The 17,904-nt window shown below is 39.9% G+C and overlaps 2 protein-coding genes across 7 annotated transcripts in view; one reads left to right on the forward strand and one right to left on the reverse strand.

Moving 5' to 3' along the window:
- The window catches only part of cacna2d4a (calcium channel, voltage-dependent, alpha 2/delta subunit 4a), a 46,697-nt gene that overhangs the window by 14,429 nt on the left and 14,364 nt on the right, over positions 1-17,904 (forward strand). The gene's annotated exons all lie outside the window — the stretch shown is intronic.
- On the reverse strand, positions 731-16,736 carry lrtm2a (leucine-rich repeats and transmembrane domains 2a). 2 transcript variants are annotated; one of them, XM_051107835.1, is made up of 5 exons: positions 16,143-16,736; positions 15,835-15,940; positions 11,614-11,773; positions 7,435-8,031; positions 731-5,720 (listed from the first exon to the last, which is right to left on the reverse strand). In XM_051107835.1, exons 3-5 carry the CDS (start codon positions 11,672-11,674, stop codon positions 5,263-5,265), a joined length of 1,116 nt encoding a protein of 371 aa, XP_050963792.1. In that variant the 5' UTR covers positions 11,675-11,773; positions 15,835-15,940; positions 16,143-16,736; the 3' UTR covers positions 731-5,262. The 2 variants fall into 2 exon arrangements, with proteins under 2 accessions (XP_050963792.1, XP_050963791.1); XM_051107834.1 differs by lacking the exon at positions 15,835-15,940 and having other exon boundaries at positions 16,143-16,735.

Consider the following 17,904-nt stretch of genomic DNA (forward strand, 5'->3'; position numbering starts at 1 on the left):
AAAAAGTTAGTGGAAGTCATGCTTTTTAAAGGAATAGTTCACCCTAAAATTAAAATTCTGTCTTAATTACTCACCTTTATGTCATTTAGATCTGTAAGACCTTCATTTATCTTCAAACACAAATTAAGATATTTTGATGAAATCCAACAGCTTAATATGCATAGACAGCAATGCAACTGACACCTTCAAAGCCCAGAAAGGTAGTAAGGACATCGTCAAAATAGTCCATGTGACATCAGTAGTTCAACCTTAATTTTATGAAGCGATGAGAATACTTTTTGTGCACAAAGAAAACAAAAATAATGACTTTGTTCAACAATTTCTTCTCTTCGTTCATGTGAGTACCACAGCAAATGGACTATTTTATCAATGTCCTTACTACCTTTTTGGGCCTTGAACATGTCAGTTGCTTTGCTGTCTATGGAGAGTCAGAAAGCTCTCGGATTTCATCAAAAATATCTTAATTTGTGTTCTGAAGATGAACGAAGGTCTTACGGGATTGGAACAACATGAGGTTGAGTAATTAATGACGATTGGGTGAACGAACCCTTTAAGCCACCATAATGGTGTATATCTACCAGCAAGGGCTAACTGGACTATGCTAACCAACCAACACTTGACCCCTTGGTTTATCCATCCATTTCAAATTTTGAATTTCCATTTTGTGTGAAACTGAAGCATACTTTATTATTTTACTGTGTGAGTGCTTGTAGAATCTTACACGTCAGCGTTTACGGAAATACATTCTTTATTCATTTTTAACACAGAATTATATCACAGCTCACAAATCATATTTCAAACTGATTTTTATCAAGCGAAAATATAAAGAAGGATCTCATATCAGTCTTAGAAAAAAGGTCAAGTGAAGAAAGGGTCACATCGATAAGCTATAAGATATTAAACCAGAACTTCATAAAGATCTCGAAGATGCTTTCAGCTCAGTCAAATGGGCAAATCCTTTCCTCTCATCCATCAACTGGGATTTACAAAGCCTTTATTTAGCGAGGGTGCGTAGTGAAGTGTGTGTGGTGTCCCTGCTCTTATATGCAAGGCCAGGACAGAGAGTAAACACACCCCAGCTGAGTCATTGCTCATTTATAAACCGCCCTTCATATTCATTCACGTTACATCACGACCGCTCTGTCGGCTTATATTCAGATAAAGCGCGTTGTTGACATCGTCAATAAACAAGCATGTGCTCACTTTTGAGAATATTCGCAATAAGTGCAATTTGACAGGAAAGTATTAGTCCATCAGTGGCAAAAGTGCTTTTGTCTTTTTTTTTTTCTCTTCTCATAACAGAGGATACAGGGTACGTGTAGAGCCCCGTGCAGAGTACAGGCCTTTGACACATGCTGTATAAAATAAGAGCTAAATGAACAGTAATGGCAGGAGAGACCGCAACCATTAGACAAAACTCCTCTTATTAATAATTCATGAGTTTTCTCTGAATTCTCTGACAAAAAAGGAGTTTGCACAGGAAACACAGGGAAAAGTATACTCAATTTTTGCAATCAAGTTATTGTTCATAAATAATTTGTAAGACACAGATTAAAATATATACATGTATTCAACATACTTTTGAATAAATGTATATCTGTACTTATATATACTCAGCATATGGCTGCAGATATCACTGAACACAGAGACAAAGTCCTAGACGCTTAACTGCTGGTGTGGGTAGTAGCACACAAATTAGTTGTACTTTGATTTACAACTTTTTGCCAGCAACCTTACCAGTAATTTGCATTGGTAATGAATAGTGTGTGGGAAAGATTGTTGCTATAGTTACAGCGGAAGAGCATCTCCTAAATCCTGATGAGGTGGTGTGATATTTGCTCCACACCCTTGTGCCTACCGCACATCCTTCCTATAGATGGCAGCATTGTGCAAGACACCCAATGATGACGTTACTCCTGACATTATTAGCAACATTATAATCCGATTCTAAATGTTCAGTAACACTGAGGAAATGAATATGTTGGGTTACGTTAACAGAGTGGAGCTAGTTTCGGACAGCCTTTTTTGAGGTTGACTGTTGCAGATAATGTTATATTGACAATATCTGTGGGCTTTTGAAAGCCCAAGTCAAATTTATCTGAATTATTTAGTCTAAACAACTTCTGCCCTCAAGGAAAAGCGGATTATGCAAATTGGTCCACAAGCAGAAAATTGATCACACAGGCGCAATCGATTCTCCTCCATTGCCAGCCCAAGAGAAAAGATCAGACTAAATCAGCTATGACATCCTAGTCCAGAATTAAACAACAGATCAACAAAGACATTGATTTATATTGCACAGAAAAGTCTATCTTAATAAAGGTAAGGTTTATTTCCTTCTCAGCTGTTGTCTTTCTGCTTTTTGTTTAGAGGGCAGCTGTCCTGTAGGGCCACTTTGCTTCTTTAGCCACCATGGTGTAATTAACAGTTCCAATAGCCACGATCTGCCACCCTCCACTAACATCAACAGAGTCCTCAGCCTGCTCTACATTAGCACTTCACGATACTTCAAGACACTTCACGATAGACACCAGGGCTGGAGATTCTCCTAGTCTTACAAAAACACATCTGAGCTCTAGAGATGAACATGGAGAAACAGCAAACAGTAAACAAACAAAACAATGTTATCAACACAAATTATTGTCACACAATACAAAGGACAAACCTCACACTTAAAAACATAAATCTGGGGTCACGTCACATTGTATAGAATATATTATAGCTGATAAATAAGGTGGGAATATTTCAAATATGATATGTTGGGGGTATGAGGTTCAGTTCACACTGGGGTAGGGTCAAGGGTTACAATTAAGGTTGGGGGTTAGGGTTAGTATTGGGGAGTCATGTTTGGGTTGGGATTGCAGTTGAAGGTTTAGGTTATGAGTTGAATTGTGATGAAGGTTTATGGTAAGGGTAGGAGGTCATGTTGGAGGTCTTGGGTTGGGGTTATTGTTGGAGGCTTAGGTTTAGAGTTGGGGTTAGGATTAGTGATGGAGCTTTATGGTAGCGTAGGGATTAGTGTTACAGGTTTAGTATTGGGGGTTCAGATTAGCGATGGAGGTTTAGGGTTAGAGTTGCAATTATTGATGGAGATTTATGGTAAGGGTAGAGATTACCGTTGGTGGTTTATGGTTGTGCGTTCAGAGTAGTAATGGAGGCTTTTGGTAGGTAAGGGTAGGGATTAATGTTGGAGGTTTTGGGTTAGGGTTTATGTTAGTGTTGGAGGCTTAAGCCCAAAGTATACTTCACTTTTTATGCGTAAGCAAGGGGCAGCGCATAGTGCGCATGACGTGAATTTCATCAACAGAATAGTATGTGCGTACTGTACGTGCACCACCTGATATTGCATACTTTGTACATGGAGGTCAAACATGTGCAATAAAATTAAGTTCCAAATGTAGCTTTGAGAGGAGCCTAAGCATTCAGTCCTGTCAATTATCATCACAAGCCTATATAAGCATCAGTTCCTCCAGCATCCCTCCACCTCCCCATCTTCTTCCCTATTTCTGTTATTCTCCCTCTAGGTCAGGGGTGCCCAAACTTGGTCCTGGAGGGCTGGTGTCCTGCAGAGTTCATCTCCAACACCAATTAGACATACCTGAACCAGCTAATCAAGTTCTTTCTAGGCATTCTAGAAATTTCCAGGCAGGTGTGTTGAGGCAAGTTGAAGATAAACTCAGCAGGACACCGGCCCTCCAGGACCGAGTTTGGGCACCCCTGCTCTAGGTAGTACCACAGTGGGGGGTTTGAACTCAGAGCTCAAGCTGAGCCTCAGGTTAGAGCCTCCACTGAGGACAGCAAGCCAAGATCATTTACTGTTAACCATCAGGACTGGAAGGGTAGGTGAACTTGTGAATTTATTGTGCAGCAATCAGTTGTTCCACAAGGTGGCAACACTGTCCTGGGATATTGTTTCACAGCAGAAAACAAAACAAAATAGCGGAGACTATAACAACAACAGATGCTCACATTGACAAGCACTTGTGAGTGAGAGGGTATGAGACATCTTTCATAGAAAATATTTATTAGTCATAATTTATGTGGAAAAATAGAGCAGACACTGGACGTGTATGAAGCTTTCTAGAGTGCATGTGTTGACCACCTGCATTCGCACACAACATCAAATGGAGTATACTTTGAAACGCTACGCGTTTGACTGTACGCATACAAAAATGAAGTATACTTTGGACTTTAGGTTTAGAGTTGGATTAGTGATGGAGCTTTATGGTAATGTAGGGATTAGTGTTACCGGTTTAGGATTGGGTGTTCAGGTTAGAGTTGTAGGTTTAAGGTTAGAGTTGGGATTAGTGATGGAGGTTTATGGTAAGGATTGGGATTCATGTTGGAGGTTCAGGGTTTGGGGTTAAGATTAGTGTTGGAGGTTTATGGTAAGGGTAGGGATTTGTGTTGTATGTTTAGGGTTGAGGTTTGGGAGTAGTGCTGAAAGTTTAGGGTTGGGCTTGATAGTAGTGTTGGAAGGATTACACTGTGTCTACACCGAGCACATCTATTGACACAAGATGCTGCAGCGGCTTGAGGCTGCATCCATGGGACTCTTTAAAGTCAACATTCCAAATCAATTTGTCCTTTTGTTGGAAGTAGAACAAGCACATGTAGTGCATCAGGAATTGGGACATCAGTTTATGGTGCAATGCATCAGAATGTATCCACTGTAGACAGCATTGATTATATTGAATGTTATTGGTTATTGATGTGATGTGCCAATTGCATGCGTGACCCGGTGTAGACAGTGTTAGAGGTGATGGTTATGGTATGGATTGGGATTAGTATTAAAGGGTTAGGGTTAGAGTTGGGGGCTTGGATTAGTTTTGAGAGGTTAAAGGTCTAGGGTTATGATTTGGAGGTTTGGGTTGATGGTTAGGCTGCTACAGAGGCTAATGCTAATGACAGCACATGATCCTCTAGAAACATCAGGGTTCAGAACTGTGAACAGTTGCATCCACACCTCCTCTGCTGAGATCCTCTCAACACTGGAGGAGGGTGGGGGAGTTCTAAAGTGCTGAGTGGTCCCTCTTGTCCTAGGGCAAATAGGTCAAAGGTCATAGGCCAAAGTTTAGAGATTGAGTAAAGTGTAAGTCTGAGAGTCAGAGAGGGTCTCAGGAAGGACAGAGAGACAGGAAACAGGGATGATGAATCCTCCGCTGGTCAGCTAAATGATCATCAAATGTTGCAGCTCAACCAGTAAAGGCTTCTTTATATTTGTGGCTGACCTCTGAACTCTGACCCCTCTCCCCCATTGCCCTATGCAACTGATGAGATCTGTTTCTCCTCCGGGTCGGCTTCTGCCTCTGCGTCACCCATCAACGGCTGCCTCTTCTTTAGCTCTCGTTGGTATTTTGCCATCAGAGAAGCGTAAATGCAGCCATACGCTGCTGCAGCTACCATCATAATACACACGATTCCACAGACCACACCAGCGATCACTACTGTACCGATCGCCCTGCGAACACTGACCGGCCGATAACGCTGCTTCACACAGTCTGGTAGCTCCGCCTCCGTACGCACCACCGCACCTTCAGATGACGGAGTGGCTGTCCCTCGAAAACAAGGTGGTGATCCACCCTTTGTGCTCCCAGCCCCACCCCCATTCTCATCCTCCAATTGCAGACAGTAGTTGAACATCTCCACAGGAACGCCCCGGATGTCACGACCCCTTAAGTCCTTCGGAAGTGTACACTCGACGGCGTCGACATAACCGCCTACGACAGAAAGCAATAGAGAAAGACAATCAAAATTTTAGGTCTCTGAGGTAAACAATAGTCTCCTCTAATGAATTTAAATGGCTGCTTCAAGCCCTCCAAAATAGCACCGCACAGCTAGTAGGGTCAGCAGCCCTCTTCAATTTGCGTGTGTGTGTTTGTGTGAGAGGAAAAGCAGTAGCTGGTGTATAATTAATAAGCTTGACATGCATACAGAAGCTCTGTTCCCAAACCTTGTGAGCTGCCACGCTGCCTACTGCCTACATAGGCAGCTGCCTTCAAAGGCAGCATGTTAACCGTCAAAAAATCTGACTGATTTGGAGTGCTCTACATAGGCAGCGACACCGCATGCCACACAAACACAGGATAGTCACCTCACACTTGATGTATCTATCTTGGATTTTCTTATTTGTTGCATTGTGGTATCTCCATGAAAATAAACATGCAACGCTTCCTTAGAATTAGTTCAAAACAGAAGGTAGCATAAGTAAGATACCTACCTTCATGTCAAGAGAGCCTCAAAATGCTGCCTTCCGTAGGCAGCTCACTAGGGTTTGGAACAGAGCAAGAGAGCCAGAGCCCACCATGACTGGAGTCTCTTTCTCACACACGCTAAAAGCTTTGTGACTCAGCCTCTCATGTCTGTTTCAAATCCCCCTCCCTCTTAAAGCTGCTCTGAAATAGAATGAAATGAGTTTCTCTGACTCAGAGTAGAAGGATTGAGACAGACAGAGAAAAATAGAAAGCGAGAGGTATGAAGAATAAGAAGCAGAGGCTTCTAAGCTCCGCTTCACAATGATTTTTGGGGTTTTGCCACATTTTATTGCCAGTGGTAGACAAAAGATAGGCAGGAAATTATTAGGGAGGGAATTGGTACATATCCTACAATATGTCTGGCGTACATGCACTTACCATTAGCTTACAGCACCATCTGTTAAAAAGCTTAATAAAGCTTTTTTAAAATTGATAATTCTCTAAATTCTCATTGGTTTAAATGCCCACTCTCAAAGCTCTTGTAAAATCCCAATGAACTACATTCGTTGATGGAAGAGTAGTTTATTCAAATTTTAAATATTAATCGTTTTAATTATTTATTGAACACTATAATCACACTTCTGTTGTCACTGTTTTTTGGGCACAATATGTCACTGAAGACAGTGATTTTAAAAGCGTTTCAGACAGTCCAATTGGACTGTGCCAAAGAAAACCTCTTTAGGTATAATCTTAGTAATGCACACTCTAGTGCCTTATTGCTTAAAGGGATAATTCACACAAAAATGAAAATTCTGTCACTAATTACTCACCCTCCTGTCGTTCCAAACCCATAAGACATTCGTTCATCTTCGGAACACAAATTAAGATATTTTTGATTAAATAAGAGAGCTTTCTGACCCTCCAATGCAACTACTACGGTCAAGGACCAGAAAGGTAGTAAGGAAACATGCTTTGACACAAAGTCGTTATTCTCGTAGCTTTATTTTAACAATGTCCTCACTACCTTTCTGGGCCTTGAACGTGGTAGTTGCGCTGCTGTCTATGCAGGGTCAGAAAGCTCTCGGATGTCATCAAAAATATCTTAATTTGTGTTTCCGAAGATAAATGAAGGTTTGGAACGACATGAAGGTGAGTAATTAATGACACAATTTTCATTTTTGGGTGAACTAACCCTTTAAAGGATGTGTTTGTACACCTGCAGAGAATCAAAACATCTCACCTCGATATATCAGCCACTCCATCCAGTGTTTGAAGTCTCTCAGGTTGCAGTCACACTCCCAGGGGTTCATGCCCAGCTCCAGGTGCTGAAGGTTGACGAGAGGCTCGAAAGTGGCTCTCTCCAGGGCGTGAAGTCTGTTCCCAGCCAAGGAGAGCCAGGTCAGCCCTTGCAGCTCATCCAGCAGGCCCAGCGGCACAGCGGCTAAGCCGTTCAGAGACAGATCCAGTCTCCGCAGCTGGGTCAGGCCGCGAAATAACTCGCGATCCAAAATCGTCAGGCTGTTGTTACGCAAACTCAAATCGCTCAGGTTACTCAGCTCACGGAACAGTCTGGAAGGCAGGTTGTCCAGATAGTTATTGGACAGGTCGAGTGTCTCCAGGGTGCTTAGGTTGGCGAAGACAGAGACGGGGAGGGAGGAGAGGCGGTTATTGGCCAGAAAGAGGGTATGCGTGCCCTCCGGGAGAGAGGCGAGAGCGGGCACAGATACTAGACTCCGCCCACTGCAGTTAGCTTCCAGCGAGTTACACACACACTCTGAAGGACAGCCAGCGCATAACTGCAGTAACGTAGCACACACACTCAGCACACCTAGAAGACCTGTGTGAAAAAGAAAAAAACAGAAGTCTGAAATAGTTGACACAAGCCATTTCCTCTTGAAAGTTGCTTTGATTGATGTGAAAGATATGATGGGTGTTGATTTTGTGCCAATGTGAATCACATGTACAGTATTTACTGAAATGGACCAGTGCTTGACAGAACTGAACCTGTAGCTGCTGCTTCTACCGCACTATTTTAAACTGGAGCCTACATGATCATAAAAACAGACCTCTAGACAGAGCAGTATTTTGTTGCAGTTGCTGTAAGTAGCTGCTATCTGTTGCAGCACCTTCAGGTTGTGCTTTTAAACTCACTTTTGATTTATGTACGGCGCACTCTTAATGGGATTTTACACAAAAAATGAAAATCATGGTATTATTTACTCGCCTTTGTGTCGCTTCAAAACTGTATGACTTTCTTTCCTCCATAGTACACAAAAGATATACTGCAGAAAGTCCAAAATGCTTTTAGAATAATGGAAAATGGAGCTGTCAAGCTCCAAAAATGACAACAAATGACCAAAAATAAGTCTACGTTTCTTTTGTGCTATATTCAAAGTCTTACAAAACCATATGCTTGCTATGTTTGAGGAAAAGACTGAAATTTAACTTGCTATTTACAGAAAATCAATAACAAAACACACAAAAGTCGATGATGCTTCACATTAAACGTTCAATATTTCAATTAAATGTGAGTGTGAATGAGAACTGAGTGCAAATTAGATTTAAGAACTACACTGAACGTACATAAGGGTGAATAAATGACGACAGTTCAGCTATTTCGTTGTGGTTTCCTGAATGGGGTCCTTGAGTTGGCTTAATGGTTGCTTGTTGGCTGATGTAACATAAATTCTTAAGATCAGTATTGGTTTCTGGGTTCTTTAATGCATCAAACAGGTTTCTATAAAGCAACTGCACTGGGTTTCAGTTGGTGGGTTGCACCTAAAATTGTGTTCCGACCGATGGATTCATGGAGCTCTGTTCTGATTAGATTAAAGTCAGCAGGGAAAACAATGCATAATTAGAAATGTTTTTAAACATGCAGTTTATAGTAGCATTAATATATTTCACTGTGGGTTTTATATATCATAAACAATTTTAATACTTCTCCATTTGAGAACCTCTAAACAAGAGAGTTAAAAGTTATTTGTGGAGCCTAAAAATGTTCTCCTATGGCATCCGTTTTTCCGTTTGAAACGAATATGTGTGATGGTAATATAATGTGCCGCAGAGTTAACCAGAGAACGTCCTCTGCTCTGTTATGACAAAACAAACATTTGCCAACTGTTCGTCACCTCTCTCTTTTATGCAACTGAGGGTGGGGAGCAATGTTTCTCTGTGTGTGTGAGACAATCACATGCTATATGACGGTTTTAAACGTCGAGTTCCCAGTTGTCTCGTTGCTGAGTGTGTGTGTAAGTGTTTGGCGGTTTGAGTGCAGACAGATGCAGTTACAGCACTCAGATATCTGATCCTGACCAGCCTCAACACCCTGATCCCTCTGTAATCAGAGACACATACAATCATCACAAACACACACACTCTCCCTCATACACACTCGCACAATTCTGTGTAACGTCAATAATTAATCCGTCCTGATAAACTATGTAGTTGTGAATGATTCTAGAATTGCTGTTTTGGCCAATCAACCTTCAATTTTCAGTATATCGGTTTTTTTCCAGCACAAGTTCTCTTTTTTTCATCTCTTCTGTTTGGCTGAGGACAAATGTGTGTCAGCACATCAGGACAGGCATATGACCGCTGTTATTGAAACACAATGTTCTTTCCCTATTATCTTCCCTATGTGTTCAGAACAATCCTGTAGAAAACCACAAAGAAGGCTGTATGTCAATGGCGAGGACGGAAATCTCCTAGCGTCTGAACCTAATTTAAAATAGGATGAGCGTTTATTCTGTGCCTTCACTACAATTTTATGAAACGTCCTTCTTTTCTTAGTATTTAGAATTGGCTCATTTTAACAGGAGGACTCCAGTTCCAAGAATAAATAAAGCGAATCACTGAAGAAATCTGGACGTTTTAGAGGGATGGTTTACCAAAAAATGAAAATTCTGTCATTAATTACTTATTATTAATACCCTCATGTCGTTCCAAACCAATAAGGCTGTCGTTCATCTATAGAACACAGATTAAGATATTTTTGATGAAATCTAAAGATCTTTCTGACCCTACATAGACAGCATCACAACTTAAATGTTCAAGGCCCAGAAAGGTAGTAAGGACATTGTTAAAATAGTCCATGTGACATCAGTGGTTCATCCATAATTTTATGAAGCTACGAGAATTTTTGTGCGCAAAGAAAACAATAAAAAACAACTTTACTTAATAATGTCCTAACTACCTTTTTGGGGCATAAAACGTTTCAGTCGCGTTGCTGTCTATGCAGAGTCAGAAAGCTCTCAGATTTCATCAAAAATATTTTAATTTGTGCTCAGAAGATGAACGAAGGTCTTACTGGTTTAGAACGACATTAGGGTGAGTAATTACTGACAAAATTTTAATTTTCAGGTGAAATATTCCTTTAAGACGAGTGCTGGTTGCTTCTTTTTGGTTGTTTCATTGAAAATTAATGGAGACTGCTGCTTTAAAGCTACAAGAAGGACACAAAAGCACCATACTCTATCATCATTCAGATCCATCTTATAAATTGTATCAGTGTATTAATTGAAACAATCAGACTCAACCCTGTTGCAAAAAAACAGCATATGCTGGGTAGGTTTTTTTTTTTTTTGAAGCATGGTTGCTGGTTTAAGCTGGTCCTTAGCTCGTCATGAGCTGGTTTAAGATGGTTTTTAGCTGGTCATATGCTGATCCTAAGCAACTAGCTCCTGCTCAATCCCGTTCAAACCAGCTTAAACCAGCTCAAACCAGCAGCCATGCTTTAAAACATACCTAACCAGCATATGCTGGATTTTTCAGCAGGGAAAGGAAAGATTCATTCATAGATCTCTCATAAATGAGCTAGTGTGGATGTCAAAATTATCAGTGAATAATCAGTGAACTATACAAAGCTATCTTACTGCTTCAGAAGTCTTTGTAGAGTGTGCAAGATCACTTTATGTTTTTTTTTTGTCATTTTGGAGCTTGACGGCAGTCCTTATTCACTTTCATTAAATTGAAAGGAGTGGCTAGGATAGATTTTCAAAACACTTTCCAAAAAGAAAGCCCTATGGAGTAAGTACTGACTTGCAGTACTTCTGCAGCAGAACAGTGTGCGTGTGTGTTTGTGTTGCCTCTGCTTTGCTTCATGCAGATCTTTAATCAGACACACATTAACTAAAGCCATCCTAATCCATCTGTTGTTGGGGCAGCTGGTGATTTTTCCCGCCCTCTATACCACTCTTTACTCACCCACACACACATACGTCAACACGCGCCACATTTCTTCCCACAAACATATTAGCAAAACTGATAATTTCCTGAAACGCATCAGTTTGCATTCTGGTGATATGTAAATAACTGATTTAGATCACTGATACTCACATAAAGCATTTACAACTTCATGAATGGAATCTGTACTGTACAGAAGAGTGAATGTGTGTATGTGTGTGTGTTTTGGGCTCACCTTGGCTGTCCGGGTTTCCTCTCCTCCTGCGACCCACTGTAGGTGCAGTGCTGAGTTGCATGTCTGCGCTTCTACGACTGCAGCTGCCTCAGATCTGCTGTGGCATCAGCCGGCCCTGATGCCAGCCTCCGCAGGCAGCGATATGGGGCCAGTGACGAGACTGCAGAGAGAGTTTTGAAGGATAGTCAGGATAGATTTTTTTTTGTACTTAATATGACTTTTGAAGGTGAGCGCTTGTTTTCTGCCTGTCTCAGCATAGATGACTTACTGAGCGTGTGAGCTGCTGGTTTGTGTTTTTAGTAGCTGGGGTGAAAGTCAAATAAACCTTGACATATCGGTGACAGCAGGATCACCATCATGTCACGGCTTATTTTTCAAATCAGCTCGCGTTCAGTTTTCAAGGTTTAACACTTCTGAACGTATTCTAGTCTAGGCTCAATGGAAAACATCTTAAGAGAGGTCATGAATTAAGTAATCAAAATTCCCTTGATATTTTGACATATAAGAGGTCATTGTACTACAAAAACATCCTGTACTTTTCAGAACTCAAAACTTTTTCCTTAGCATAAAAACAACTAATATTAAAGCCAATCTGCCAAAATGACAGTTTTTGGAATGTGACACTTTATGACGTAATAGTGTAGGTAAACACCGCCTCCGCAGAAGAAGATCAATGCCTGCTTCTACATCACTGCCTGTTTAGCCCCGCCCACCGATTCATGCATGAAAGCAGCAAACAAATAATCAAACAATATAGATGCTCTGAGGACAACAAGATGTTGTTTAGTGCCAAGTTGTGAAAAAACACAATTTCTTCTAAATCCAGCATTAGGAAAGAAAGGATGAACTTTATTTTTACTGAAGTTTCAGACCGCGTCAGTAAGAACTTGGTCTTTTGTCCACTTAATTTTACCACCAGTTTGTTTACAAACAAAGCACAATTCGATGCAGGATTTATAGAAAGACTGAAACTAAAAGACGATGCTGTGCCGACTATATTGGAGCTGACAGTAATGTTGCACCACACAAGTGTGAGTAACTATTACGTGGTCACTATTTCTTTGTTATTACAGACCGGTTGATATGTTTTGAGCATTTATGTCTTTTTTAGCCCTATATAACAGCAGCAACCATCTATGAAGGATGTAGGCTGTCAAACATACACAACTGTTAGCCGATCATAACAGTGGGCATTTACTTCCAAGTCTACACTCTGTCATGTCTATTCAAACAGAGCGTTCAGATAAGGAGAGTCAAAACAGGACAAAAAAACATCCTGTTTACATCTAAATTATGATGTTTTTGATGTAAACAACATTATAAGGGGACCTTAGAGAACAGTACAAAATAATTAAAAACATTTTAAAGGCAGTTCATGACCGCTTTGAATTAGAAATTAATTGATTTGCAATTAACTTTCAACACAAATATTGCAACATTGTGCTTCTCCAATCTGTTCAATATTCCACTGTATCATCAGTTAAACTAATTAACATATTCCGGTTCTGTGCAGATATGGGCAATACAATTACATTCTATCCTATGAAAAAAAAAGTCTATCCTACTCTATGTTAAATTTAAAAAATGTGAGCTCTTGAATATTTAAAATGATTTTTATTTTATTTTAATATTTTATTATTTAATATTTATATAATAGTTACTTTTATTATTTAATACTGTTAATATTTATTTTTTTTTCTCAGATGAGATTAAATGGAGACTTACTTTTACATCTCCTGCTTCTCACATTTTTGTATTCAGTAAACTCACAACAGTTTCCTCTAAAGTTTCGGAAGAGATATGAACAGTGTAAGATTTGTTTAAAATGCCAAGCTCTAAGCAAATTCAGCCAGTGAGCTAATGTGTGAGCTAATAAAAATAATTAAAGGAAAGTTCACTTCCAGAACAAAAATTTGCAGATAATTTACTCACCCCCTTGTCATCCAAGATGAAGATAAATGTTTTTTTTTTCTTTGGTCGTAAAGAAATTATGTTTTTTAAGGAAAACGTTTTAGGATTTCTCTCCATATAATGGACTTCTGTGGTGTCCGCGAGTCCAAAATGCAGTTTAAATGCAGCTTTAAAGGGCTCTAAATGATCCCAGCTGAGGAAGTAGGGTCTTATCTAGTGAAATGGTTATTTTCTAAAAAAGAAACCAAAAAAACAAACTAAAGTTTATATACTTTTTTACCTCAAATGCTCACCTTGTCTAGCTCTGCGTGAACTTTTGTGTATTCCGATTGAAGACAGTTAGGGTATGTCGAAAAACTCTCATTTTCTCCTCCAACTTCAAAATTATCCTACATTGCTGCAGAAGTACCGACCTAGTGTTTACAAAGGGAATGTGCAAAGTAGATCAAACACCCTTTACAAAAAAAAGGTACAACAGCGATGCAGGACAATTTTGAAGTTGGAGAAGTAAACAGGATGTAAATTTTTCGAAATACCCTAACTGTCTTGAACCAAGTTCACGCAGAGCTACACTAGATGAGCATTTGAGGTTAAAAAGTATATAAATTGTAATTAAAAAAAAAAAATTAACTGATCGTTTCGCTAGATAAGACCCTTATTTCTTGGCTGGGATTGTTTAGAGCCCTTTGAAGCTGCATTTTGTAAGTTCAAACTCACGGGCACCACTGAAGTCCACTATACGGGGAGAAATCCTGAAACGTTTTCCTCAAAAAACATAATTTCTTTACGACTGAAGAAAGGAAGACATGAACATCTTGGATGACAAGGGGGTGAGTAAATTATCTGAAGATTTTTGTTCTGAAAGTGAACTTCTCCTTTAATTAAATGATAAAAAAATAGAAAAAAGTAAAATACATACAAAAAAAGATTAAATGTTTTATTTGTTTACCTGCCTGTCATGTAAGCAAGATCAGAAAATAACAAATATGTTGTTAAATTTTGGAAACATTAGACTAAAAAGTATCGGGGTGTACTTAAAGTACAAATTATAGGTCAAAGGGGTAAGTAGTATGTGAACAATTATCTCATTTGTTTCTATTTGTATTTCTCCTATAGAATTTCACAAGAGAAACTTGATCCCTCAGTCAAACATAACTGAAATATCCTTGAGCTATGAAAGAGCAAGATCTGAGCAACAAAACTTTCCTCCCAGTACAAAGCCATCTGCAATACAGCGGTGCTTACAGTAATACAGCTCTCCAGGGTACAAAACCATAGTAGAACTGGCACTGCAGACACGATTTAGTTAACTGCAGTACAGTAATACGACACTGTAACGCTTACAGCACATGACAGAGACGGGAATATTATTATTATAACGACGTACCATTATGTAATACCAGTTGTGTAACGCAATGCTGTGAATGTGTGCGTCTCAGATCATCGAGCACAAGGTTACAAGTTGCTTCTGTTTACGCCAGGCCGGTTTGCTGTAAAATGGCCGCTGCTGTCTTAGACTCCCTTTCTGTGACACTTCGGCCTTGTCACCTGCCACATCCATCAGAGCGTGTGTGTGTGTGTATTTGCGCAACGCAACACCAATTCAACAGGCTGTCATCCGAAACGGCACAGTGGAAAAATGTGCAGACATTTAGAGGTTATATTGCATGTGTGTATGTGTGTGTGTGCGCAAGTGAGACTTTCTGCAAACACCTTTTGGAGTTGCCCAACACGTGAACATTTTCCGCGCACTACGCTTCCTAGAACATGCAAGTTTGAGAGTGTGATAATATGCAAGTGTGTGTGTGTGAAGAGAGGATAATTAGTTGAGCGATGTGTCATTTGACTCCCGAGCATGCAGCCCGCACACACACGCGTGATGTAATAGTCTCTCACTTTAGCAGCATCTCTCTCCACGTCCAGTTCAGCACATATTTCACACATTCTCACCCCACGCCGCACTAACTTCCTGTGAATGCACAAGGTCAGCTATGCGTGTGTGTGACAGCATGTATGTTGTTACTGTGACTTGCAGCACATAAGTAAATAGAAACGCCCTTTAGATGGATATTCATCACTGAACCAGTCCTTCTGGTACATTTTCTCATGCACACACGCACAAAACAAGGCCATCGAAGTCAACAGCGAAGAAACGTTAGAAACAAAGGCGCGGAGGCCACGGGATGAATTATTAAGAGCAGAATCACAAACAAAGACGCGCTCGCAAAAACACACACATGCGCGCTCACTTAAGCAACACATATGCAGAATGCAAAAAGCCATGCAAAGCTATTACACGAATAGTCCTACCATTAACGTGTATATATATGCAAGTGTTCACAGGTTTGCATATTGTAGATGTCATCTCACTCCCATATGCTTATATACACTCAAAAGCAGCATTCCAGCACATCACCTGCGATCACATACAAATCTTTACATTTCCTTTGTCTCTATATTAAAAAAAAAACTGGACATCACATGCTCTACAGTCAAAACAACAGGCGTATGAGTCGGTCTCATAAAAAACATCCCTCGGCAAACCATGCAATCATAATCAAGCAAAATGCAATATGTGCGTGTGTATGTGTGTTATAGGTTAACAGTGTTTCACTCACCGTCTTTAGATGCCGTCCTTCTCGGCGTCCCCCCCCCAGGCTCACACACACTCTCTCTCACACACACACACGCACGCACACACGGTTGTGGGAGAAATGAGCGAATAGCAGCTCTCGTAACGCTCCAATATGGAAATGAAAATATCCTTCCGCTGCCAAGAGCAACGGCTGCCACAGAAGGAGAGATGGATTGGAGGAAGGGAAAAAAAACGATTAAAATAAAGAAGAGGGAGATGAAGGAGGGGAGTTAAATCCTGCGCAATGCCTTGCTGTAATGCTCAGAGAGAGGAGGACACTGAGAGAGAGTGAGTGAGTGAGTGAGTGAGTGAGTGAGAAAGAGAGAGAGAGAGAGAGAGAGTTGGGGGGGAAGAGGAGGGGGAGGTGTGCTCCAGTCTTTCAATTCTCTGTGGTTTCCAGCAGATCGGCTCGCCTCTGTGTTGGTATATTGAGTCCACAGAATGCACTTAAGTGTGTGTGTGTGTGTGTGTCAGGAGGTTGTCTCTCAAGCGCGTGCTGTCCTCAGGCTAGCCTTTGGTGCGCATGTGTGTCTGTGTGAGTATGTGTGTGAATAAGTGTGTGTGTGTGCGTGTGTTGCTTTCTCCATATGTGCATGTGGTGAGGCGTGCAGTGTAAGCGTGTGCCAGCCTTGTCAAAGATAGTAACATTAGTGAGGGATGAGGGGAGAGAGGAGGGGTCGAGAAAACAGCTGATTCTTTCTCCCTCTTCATGGACAGATACATAGATAGATAGATAGATAGATAGATAGATGGATGATAGATGGATAGATAGATAGATGATAGATAGATAGAAGCAGCAATGCATGCACTGACATCATTGCACACCATGCTACTTGTATTGGCTAAATATGAATGGATCTATCTATTACATATTTATCTATATACAGTATAGTGCATATATTGTTTATCTGCAATCTATCTATCTATAGTGTATTTAGATAGATAGATCTATATCTATCTATCTATCTATCTATCTATTGTATACTGTATATATTGTCTGCAGAATATCTAAATCTGTCTATCTACCTATCTGTAAATCATATAGTGTATATACTGTCTATCTATTTGCAGAGTATCTATCTATCTATCGTACATACTGTCTATTTATTATATAGTGTATATACTGTCTATCTGCAGAGTATCTAAATCTATCTATCTATCTATCTATCTACCGTATATACTGTCTATCTATCTATCTATCTATCTATCTATCTATCTATATATTGTATGGTGTATATATTGTCTATCTGCAGAGTATCTAAATCTATCTATCTATCTATCTGTCTGTCTGTCTATCTATTGTATATACTGTCTATCTATCTATTGTACAGTGTATATATTGTCTATCTGCAGAGTATCTAAATCTATCTATCTATTGTATATACTGTCTATCTATCTATCTATCTATCGTATATACTGTCTATCTATCTATTGTATGGTGTGTATACCGTCTATATATATGTACTCTGCAGAGTATCTAAATCTATCTATCTATCTGTCTATCTATCTATTGTATATACTGTCTATCTAACTATCATATAGTGTATATATGGTCTATCTATCTATCTGTCTGTCTATCTATTGTATGGTGTATATTGTCTATCTGCAGAGTATCTAAATCTATCCATCTATCTATCTATCTATCTATCTATCTATCTATCTATCTATCTATCTATCGTATAGTGTATATACTGTCTATCTATCTACTGTATGGTGTATATATTGTCTATCTGTAGAGTATCTAA

Source organism: Labeo rohita, chromosome 4 (genome assembly GCF_022985175.1).
Source record: "Labeo rohita strain BAU-BD-2019 chromosome 4, IGBB_LRoh.1.0, whole genome shotgun sequence".
NCBI classification, from domain to species: Eukaryota; Metazoa; Chordata; class Actinopteri; order Cypriniformes; family Cyprinidae; genus Labeo; species Labeo rohita.

Excerpts from the sequence above, each read along its gene's own strand:
- lrtm2a (XM_051107835.1), bottom strand. The coding sequence starts at position 11,674 with ATGCAACTCAGCACTGCACCTACAGTGGGTCGCAGGAGGAGAGGAAAC. Across the intron at positions 8,032-11,613 it reads AGGAAACCCGGACAGCCAAG|GTCTTCTAGGTGTGCTGAGT; the intron begins GTGAGCCCAAAA and ends TTTTTCACACAG. Across the intron at positions 5,721-7,434 it reads GGAGTGGCTGATATATCGAG|GCGGTTATGTCGACGCCGTC; the intron begins GTGAGATGTTTT and ends TTTCTGTCGTAG.